This window comes from Octopus bimaculoides, chromosome 1 (assembly GCF_001194135.2).
Source record: "Octopus bimaculoides isolate UCB-OBI-ISO-001 chromosome 1, ASM119413v2, whole genome shotgun sequence".
In the NCBI taxonomy this organism is placed as follows: domain Eukaryota; kingdom Metazoa; phylum Mollusca; class Cephalopoda; order Octopoda; family Octopodidae; genus Octopus; species Octopus bimaculoides.
The window spans coordinates 198,986,418-198,996,898 of record NC_068981.1 but is presented as its reverse complement, the minus strand read 5'-3'; the positions used below and the strand labels follow the sequence as shown (position 1 = coordinate 198,996,898).

The following is a 10,481-nucleotide window of genomic DNA, read 5'->3' as shown; positions in this document are numbered from 1 at the left end:
CTTGACTTGTATCTATTCTATTAGCCATGGCAGTATTTGAACTCAGAATGTAAAGAGCTTGAAGAAATTGCGCCAAGCATTTTGTCCAACGCACGGACGATTCTGCAACAAGCTCTTTGCCTTAATAATAATACTTTTTACTAAGGGCACAAGGACTGAAATTTTAGTGGAGGGAGGGGGGACTAGTCGATCACATCGACCCTAGTACGCAACTGGTACTTAATTGATCGACCCGAAAAGATGAACGGTAAAGTCGACCTCGACGAAATTTGAACTCAGAACGTAAGATGGACGAAATAACGCCGAGCATTTCGCCTGGCGCGTGCTGACGATTCTGCCAGCTCGCCGCTTTTAATTATAATAATAATCCTTTCGACTATAAGCACAAGGCCTGACATTTGGGGGGAAAAGGGGATAGTCGATTGCATCGACCCAGTATACAACGGATACTTAATTTATCGACCCCGAAAGGGTGAAAGGTAAAGTCAACCTAGGTGGAATTTAAACTCAGAACATAAAGACGGACGAAATGCCGCTGAGCACTTCGCTCGGAATGCTCGTCAGCTTAATAATAATAATGATAATAATAATAATAATAATAATAACAATAAATAATAATAATAGTAAACTTGAATGATTAAATGCAATATTTGCAATAATTACTTCTGAGTTAGACACAATGCCTGCAATTTGGAGGGAAGAGGGTTAATCGATATCAGCGATCTTAAGTACTTGGTTTGTATTATTTGTTATTGACCCCCAGGAAGAATAACGGTTTATTACAGTGGGATTTGAATTCTGAACATAAAGAACCATAATGAATAATCGCAAGAAATCTTGCCCGACGCCCAAACGATTCTGCTACCCACCATTCACTTAAGAAAATATATTTGTAACAGTGTGTGTGTGTGTGTGTGTGTGTGTGAGTGAGTGAGTGAGTGAGTGAGAGAGAGAGAGAGAGGTTTAAAAGTGACTTTCTCGCAGTTGGCCAAGTTTTGTATGGAATTGTCTTTTATTACATAACCAGAATGGATGAAGAAGTATTTCAGGTTTAAAATAGCAACAAGATACCTACGTAGTTGTTCCAGCAGTTAAGAAATAGTAGCCAAACCCCACCCCACTGACAAGACACATTCGGTTATGTAGGCCTTCAGTCACACAGTTGAACACCCGGAGTTTAAAGGTGTCATTGGAGTACACGAAGTACACGATAGTACAATTACATAAACTTTCACACGGAGGGCGGAAAACAATATCTTAAAAGAAATTTTTTAAACAGACCTATAAGTTAAATATTAAAATTTAAAATATATTAAAGATAATTTCGTCATACAAACTAAGAATACAAATCTAGAATATATAGAGAACGATGACCGAGTTGCATTGAAAGAGAAGGAATTCGGTAGAAGCAAAAGAAACAGTTTTACCAAGTTTACAACTTTTACATTCTTGATGCTTGGGTTTCGATTTCATGATTGTCTGTTACAATAGCAAGGATCCAGCAAGAAAGCATCCGGATGACAACATAATTTGCTAGAAAAAGCCGTCAAATCTTCGAACCACACCCTTACTCTTTTGATAGAAACACAACAGATCGGTGGTTCTCAACCTAGGGTCCATCTAAGATTTTGTTGTTCAAGTTTATCAGCAATAAATTTGCTATAACTTCTACAATTCACATAATCACAAATTATATTTAATTGAAGATATATGATTTTTTAAACATCGAATGGCTAGGAGAGACCATTCAAGTAAAGCAGGAATGACACGGAGTTCATAGGTAAATAAATAAAGAAAAACGGTTGAGAATCACCGCATTCGATGATAGCTCTCTGGTTACCAGCACTATGCCTGAATAAAAGGCGAGGTATTTATGGCGGGAATGGCTAGTCAATCAAGAGTGTTGCAGAATTAAGCAACAATTCTGTTAAAATTTATTTGGTAGTGATAGTCACATTGGACTCCAGTGAAGACAAAAACTCATTACACAGAAATATACTGGCTTTCAGAGCTGCTCCTGTGACTATTTGAGAGCAAAACTCTGCAGAGATTTGCTCTCGTTGTGTTTCTTGAGGAAAAACCGTTTCTAAATGGTCGCTATTTAACAGGCAATGGATGGTGCGATGTATTGGCCCTCATCAACTCCAATAGTCACTGGGGTTGCCAATAAAACACTTTAAAAAAATATATCACCGCGCTTATCTAAAGAGAATGGTCACTTGACATGCTAGAAATAACAACCAAATCTCGCAATTGCTTCTTAAAATGGAAGGACAATATACTGGAAATACTATTTGAATAAGTCGTGGTGGTTACGGTTGGAATATCAGCTGCGCTGGAACAATTCAACTGGAGTTAAATAAGAACTAAACCAGTTGCAGCAGTGTTTGTGTGGCCGTGTGTGTCATGAAAGAGGAACTACAGCGAGCAAAGACGAAATTACCGGCTTGCGGCTTCACAGAATAGCATCAATTGCTGCTTCCATAGATTTGAGACATGTATGGAAGGCAATGGGGAGATGGAGGCCAGGAGAACAGATTGAAATGCAACAGTAGAAGCAGCACAAGAAAAGCAAAGTTAATGGATAATATTTGACAAATGTAGTTTCTGACAGCAAAAATTAAAGAACAGCTGTAGAAGACGTGATGTAACAGTCGAGTACACACATTCCTCTCTCAACCATTCTCAGATATTACCACATCAAAGATAGGTTTCTGTAGAAAAAGAAGCAAACAAGTAATTTACGTTGCAATGATTCGGTTTTCAGCATAAATAGTGGAAAATCCAGGCCTAATAATCATTTACAAGTATTTAAGTTCAACACAAACACACACACACACACACACATATATATATATATACACACACACGTCTCTATAAACAAATTTATGTAAGTGTATATATATATATATATATATATAACGAGAGAGAGAAAGAGAGCATACAATTATAAAACTACCACACCCAGATTGTTAATTAACGTACCGCCGAAATAACCACTTGAAAAAAACTGCCTTTTCACCAAACTAGCATTATTCCTATTGCCAATATTTTTAAACCGTTAAAACCTTTCTCTCTATATTTTGAAAAGAAACAAATTACAAATATTCAGAAAGAAATAAAATAGAGTAATATTTTCAAGTTGTCAAGAGAAATTTAAAACTGCTCCTGTAATTATTTCCTGGGTATGTACATATGTGTGTGTGTGTGTAGTCACACACACACACACGTATAGATAGATGTGTATGAATGCATCTACGTGTATGCGGAAATACCTTATGTGTGTATATAGACAAATACAAAAGTATGCATGTGTCTATATACATAAATACACACACACATATATATATATACACCCACACCCACATATACACATATATATATATATACACACACATGTGTACAGATACACATATGTACACATATTCTTTTACTCTTTTGCTCGTTTCAGCCATGCGGCTGCGGTCATGTTGGAGCATATATACACACACACACATATATATACAGATATATACATATACACACACACATATATATATATATACAGATATACACACACATATATATATATATACAGATATACACACACACATATAGATATATACATATAAACATAGATATATACATATGAACATACATATATATACACTTACCTATATACACACATCTATATACATATACACACATCTATATACATATACACACATACATACATACATACACATACATACATACATACATACACACACATACATACACACACATACATACATACACATATGCATATACATACATATATACACAGAAATATACAGAAATATACACACACACACATATATATATATATCCACCTACATACACAGGAAAGGTTATCTACACCTTGGTGTAGATACATAGTAGCAAAGAAAGAGAAGTTTCACGAAGTATTTCTGCTTCCAAGTGTCGAATAACCTCTCCTTTGCCTGAACTTCCCCACCATTTGTTTTTGAAAGTAGAAACACATCACCAACTACACACTCCTCTTGTATAGATAATATACGTACATCATAGAAACGTGTGTGTGTGTGTATACATATATATATATATATATATATATATACACGCACATTTATAATAAAAACATTATATACATATTCCCCATATGCACATAAACATCACATGTCTACATACATATCGACATATACAAAATCGTACATACAACAAACACACACACACATACACGTGCGTGTGTGTGCGCGCGTGCATATGTGTGTGTGTGCGCGCACGCGTATGTGTGTGTGCGTGCGCGCACGCGCATGTGTGTGTGTGTGTGTGCGCCGAGCGCACTTTGGGAGGTTGGCGCAGAATTGCGCCTCCGCACCACCAGACGCACCTCGGAGTGAATTTGGTTGTACAGAGGTGCAATTCAGAGTCAAAATGATAGAGACACACGCTGGTGTGTGTCTGTGGGAGTGAATCAAAATGGAAAGATAAGAAACAGTTAAAGAAAAGAATGTCAGATTAATAAACTAAAAAGAACTTATACACACACTGCGTATGTGTATATGATATACATATACACATATATGTATTTATATATTTATACGTGTATGCAATAGCTACAAGCACCTGCACATACATTTGACAGCCAGTACAGCATAGACATATACATGTATGTATATATACGTGTGTGTGTGTGTGTGTGTGTGTGTGTGTGAATAGAATAACATAGAAAAAATTGATATAAATTTTCCAATGAAAAACTGATGAATTTAACTTTATACACACCCACACCTATTTGTATGTATTTAAATAAACGTAGTGAGTATTTAACAGCAGATAGATAGACAGATAGACAGACAGACAGATAAATAGACAGACAGACAGACAGACAAATAGACAGATAGACAGACATATAGATAGATAGATAGATAGATAGACAGATAGACAGATAGATAGACATATAGATAGATAGATGGATAGACATATAGATAGATAGACATATAGATAGATAGACAGATAGATAGACATATAGATAGATAGACAGATAGATAGATAGATAGACATATAGATAGATAGATAGAAAGAGAGAGAGATAAGAAGGAAGTAGATAAGATAGACAGACTGTCAGACAGATAGACAGATAGATATAGACATATCACAAGGCATATATGCGTGTATGTTTAGTTATGTATGTAATATTATGAACCACAGATGAAGAATGTAAGGAGTGACAGGCCGAAATATGAATGTGTCTACATTTTTGAGACAGTGTAAAAATACATAAACAAACAACTAATTTTTAAAAAAAACAATTATAAAAACAATACTAAAAGTTTTCATTCATTCATTAAAGCACAATTCTATATTATAAACATATATATATATGCATGCGTGTGTATGTATATATGTGTGTGTGTTTAAGTGTATGTTATATATATATATATATATATATATATATATAATGCGTGTGTGTTTAGTTTTTTATGATTTACCTGAAAATGTTTGTTGCCGGTAAATAAAATCCTCGAGGCTGTCAGTGGTGAGCGGCAGGACCCACGTCTAATAACAGACAGCACCTTACTTGTTGTGGTGGCTGCCATTTCTACTATAAACTACTGAAGTGTTGGTGTTCGATGCTGGCTTGCCCACCTACTACTACTTCTACAAGCACCGACTACACCATCAGCTGCTGCTGCTCTTACTACTACTACTTACCAGCCATGTATCTAGCACTAGAGATATTACTATTCATTTATTGTGCTAAAGGCTACTGCTACTCTGCTTCATATTCCACTGCTAACCGGCTGTTACTACTTCCACTGCTGCTTCTCAGTCTAACTCCCGCACTACTTCATTTCCAGCTGTTACTGCTCAGCTGCTTCTACTGCTTTCCAACTGTTACTGCTTCTTATCCAACTGCAAGCCAGCTGTTGCAGCTTTCATTACCTTACATAACAACATTATTACCTCCCCTTACATATTTCTCACTGAAATCAAACGTCATTATTTTTCCAATTCCTTTTCCCAAATTCAGCTTCGTTCGCAACTTTTACATCTAAAATCATATTTAAGCAATTAAGGAATTTTTTTCTATTACACTATAAACGTCTATTTATTCTTTATTAAAATAAAAATCAAAATCCGCATGTACGAGACTGTACGATATTCTTCGTGATTTACTCCCACTACTTCTACATTCGTCTTCTCCTCTCCCTGTCGCTCTGTCATTCACATCTCCCTTGCCACTCTTTCTTCACCTCCCTTTCGTCTTTACTCTTTCTAATACCTCTCTTTCCACCCTCGCTTTTATTATTTCTATTCTCTAATCGTCCTTCCTCCCTCTTAATTTGTGTTGTTTATACTTTCTAATCTTTCTCGTCCCCCTCTTTTACTATTACTATTTTCCCTCCTACTGCTACCACTGTGAGACATCCTTTCTTTCTCTCTCCGTATATATATATGTGTGTGTATATATGTGTATATATACATAAATATGTTTGTATGTGTTTATATATAGACACACGAACGTACATATAGCTACATATACACTCATTAACACACACACCACATATATGTCGATGTATATACAGTAATACTATACACAACTGCCTTATATATAGACACACACATTGATGAGTGTCCATATCACTATTATGATACAAACTGATTTTGATGTTTGTGTGAATTCCAATCTATATAATCGATCTCCACCTACCTGTGCCGTGTCGTCTTACTAATTGACTTTCTGCCTAATGTCCCACCAACTAACACCACCAGGTATTCCGTTATTGTCACAACACACACAACAACAATCTAATATATTTGCATGCGGATGATGTTGTTATAACAGCCGTAGTATTTAATATTTAGTATCTGTTGATGTTGTTGCTGTTGTTGTTATTGTAATAACCTGACAGACAGAAAGAAAGAAAGAAAGAAGAAGCCTCAGAAAGCGTCGTGAAGAAGAAGAAGATTTATTTCTCAACAAGGATTTTGTTAATTGTAAATGACGAAGAGAGAGAGAGAGAGAGAAAGCTAGAAATTTATTTATTGTTTAATATTGAAATTTTTAATTAATTGGCCAAAAACACAAAATAACCCCCCAAAAAAACTGTACGACGAAAACAAAAACAAAGCTTCACAGAGAAATGGCAGAAATTCGGCAGAGATTTCCGACCGAAAACGAAGAATCGAAAGATAAGGTAAATTTTGTCAACCAAAAAAAAATGACCCATGTTGAAGTCTATTTCTATATAAATAACCTGTACTCGTAGTCTTCGTACTCCACCAGTAATTATATTTATTATTTCTATGTATATACACAGACACATTCCTTTACATGTCACGGTGAAACCATCTCTCTCTTTTCTTTTATTTAACATCAAAACCTGCTTTCATTTTTATTTTTTTTCTCCTCACTCGCATGTTTCAATATTCCATCTTAGTTTTTAGGCCAATTATATAGAGATAAATCCTTCTGCAACTAACACCACTAATTCCAATCACCAATATCTTATTTACTAAACTATTCTTTGTTTATTTACCATTCTATGCAGGTGAAACTTGTTGAAAATATTCAATGAGTTGAACGCTTCATCATCTTTGATATATTTCCGTTTCCTTACCATATTGTTTATATCTGACACTTCCTGTACCTTGGGTACCATTATTGCAGACCCCCCTCTCTTTCTCCCCATACACTCTGCTAAAAATAGCAGCAGAATATTATCACATTACACCGTTGTTTCTTAAAAAGGAGAGTCACACATACTCTTCTAAAAGAACTGGATGGTCATGGCTAGAACAGCTTTCATGTTTACATCTCAGCTGGGAACTCTAAACTCCAGTTTCACCATGTACTGTGTGTATATATATATATATATATATACAAACACATACATAGGAGCTTACAGCTTTTGCACAGCGATTTGCACTACTAAAAATAACAACCAAGTCTCCCTCAAATTATACCTTATCCTCTTAACAATAGAGGAATACCTTGAAAAAGGTAATGTTGGTAGAAAAAAAGGAGGGGACCAAAGACCTACCTCGGACTAAACAACTACACGACCGATAAAGCTTACCAAGCGAGCATCTAATTATCGAAGGTTAATCAACAAATGTCTTGATGACAATAATAATACTAGTGATAAACTTTGAATTTAAGGTCTCTTGAATGTATTGATTATATTAGACTAGGAACAATCTTAGATTGGAAGACCGGATTATATTAGACTAGAAACATAATATTGGAAGAATTTCTGGATAAATTAACGTAAATACGCAGTTAAAGAATATCAACAATTTGGTAGATATTAATGGTGTTTTACATATATAGACGTGTGTGTACATCTATCTATCTGTCTGTCTGTCTGTCTGCCTATCTATCTGCCTGTCTGTCTGTCTGTCTATCTGCCTGTCTGTCTGTCTATCTATCTATCTGCCTGTCTGTCTGTCTATCTATCTATCTGCCTGTCTGTCTATCTATCTATCTGTCTGTCTGTCTGTCTATCTGTCTGTCTGTTTGTCTGTCTGTCTATCTATCTATCTGCCTGTCTGTCTGTCTACCTATCTGTCTGCCTGTCTGTCTGTCTGTCTGTCTGTCTGTCTGTCTGTCTGTCTGTCTGTCTGCCTGCCTGCCTGCCTGCCTGTACACACATACATTCATAAATACACGTACTCTCAAACAACACGAACATACTTAGGCAATGCTCCAGCATGACCTTTGCTCTAATGGTCAACACAGATTAGGCAACACACACACACACACATATCTGCGTTATTTGAAATTGGGTCCCTAATTTAAAAAGGAAACAGTTATTTTGAAAATATTCTGACATTCAAAAATGTCATATATTGGATCAACTCAGAGCAGGTAACTACAAACATACACATACATATATTTACGTGTGTGTGTATGTATGTATGTATATATATATATATGTATATCATCATCATCAGCAATATCAAAATCAAATCAAATGGAAATTGTAGTTGTGAGCCCCATGCCAGTAGCACGTAAAAAGCACCATCTGAACGTGGCCAATGCCGGTGCCACCTCGACTGGCTTCCATGCTGGTGGCACATAAAAAGCACCATCTGATCGTGGTTGATGCCAGCTCCTCTGGCCCCTTGTGTCAGTGGCACATAAAAAAGCACCCACTACACTCTTGGAGTGATTGGCGTTAGGAAGTGCATCCATCTGTAGAAACACTGCCAGATCAGATTGGAGCCTGGTGCAGCCTCCTGGCTTCCCACACCCCAGTCAAATCGTCCGACCCATGCCAGCATGTGTATATATATATATATATATATATATATTGTGTGTGTGTATATGTATATATATATATATATATATATATATTGTGTGTATATATATATATGTGTATATACATACATTTGTGTGTGTGTGTATATATATTTGTGTATATACATATATATATATATATATATATATACACATGCATACATTTGTGTGTGTGTGTGTTTATATATGCGTATGTATATATACATACATACATACATACATACATATGTGTGTGTTTGTTTATCCATACAGATGAATGTATGCGGGAGAGTTTCAGAGATCTCGCTCCATTTTTGTCAGTTAGCTTGGCTGTTTTGATAAGCATTATATTTGCTAACACGTGCCTAATGAACTAGCTTAAGCAGTTAATCTGTTAATCCCACAAAAACTGTAAGTAGATCTGGATCTGGAAGTTAGTTGAAAGAAGAAACAAAGAGTAAGGTGTATCCACCATCCACAGAACAGCTCTTAAAGCTGAAATCAGTGCCATTAATCTGTGAGATCATTCCCTCTGCTGGTTAAACCTTTAGTTGGACCTCTTAAGCACCTCATTATAGAAATTAACATAGGCTTTATCTTGAGCTGTTTAACGAGTTCAGGGGAAATTTGCCTCTAGTATTATTTAAATGGTGTAGGTTTTAAATATTTACAACAGAATTGAATTTTTGATGAGGATTAAGATGAAAATAGCAATGCCTTCCTCTAGGAACAGTTTTGCTGAGCTGAGATAATAAATTTGATTGATTTCCAGTTTGGGAGGTAGAGGTTTCATTAGCTCAACTTTTCACATAACATTGTCTGATATGAATTAGATCAATGAAGGAGCTTCTAGGTGATTTCTTCACTTATTAGAAATAGCAACCAAATCTCCCTCACTACCCGGTGCAAGCTATGGACACATAAGAGGTGCAGCAACATCAAAGGCAGGTTAACTAGCAAGTTAGTTTTTGTTTGTGGCAGATGTTCAGGTGCAATAAAGACTGTAAACAAACAGGAAACAACTTCTATCTCATTCCAGGGTGAAAAACTAGAGGTAGTCGATAGCTTCCGCTATCTGGGCGACCAAGTTAGTAGTGGGGGTGGGTGCGCTGAAAGTGTAGCTGCTAGAATAAGAATAGCCTGGGCAAAGTTTAGAGAGCTCTTACCCCTGCTGGCGACAAAGGGACTCTCACTCAGAGTAAAAGGCAGACTG

At 36.0% G+C, this 10,481-nt stretch overlaps 2 protein-coding genes across 6 annotated transcripts in view; one reads left to right on the top strand and one right to left on the bottom strand.

Moving 5' to 3' along the window:
• LOC106867904 (calcium uniporter protein, mitochondrial) overlaps window positions 1-5,838 on the bottom strand; it is a 168,744-nt gene extending 162,906 nt beyond the window's left edge. Inside the window, exon 1 of one of the 4 annotated variants that reach the window (XM_052973982.1) lies at window positions 5,475-5,838. In XM_052973982.1, coding sequence (XP_052829942.1) covers window positions 5,475-5,582 — 108 coding nt within the window. In that variant the 5' untranslated portion in view covers window positions 5,583-5,838. The remainder of the gene's footprint in view (window positions 1-5,474) is intronic. The other 3 variants (XM_052973977.1, XM_052973989.1, XM_052973985.1) reach the window with 3 other exon arrangements.
• Window positions 5,839-6,411: 573 nt separating this feature from the next.
• Window positions 6,412-10,481, top strand: part of LOC106872750 (phosphatidate cytidylyltransferase, photoreceptor-specific) — a 212,159-nt gene continuing 208,089 nt past the window's right edge. Inside the window, exon 1 of one of the 2 annotated variants that reach the window (XM_052973960.1) lies at window positions 6,412-7,184. In XM_052973960.1, the coding sequence (XP_052829920.1) occupies window positions 7,131-7,184 (54 nt within the window). In that variant the 5' untranslated portion in view covers window positions 6,412-7,130. The remainder of the gene's footprint in view (window positions 7,185-10,481) is intronic. The other variant, XM_052973972.1, reaches the window with a different exon arrangement.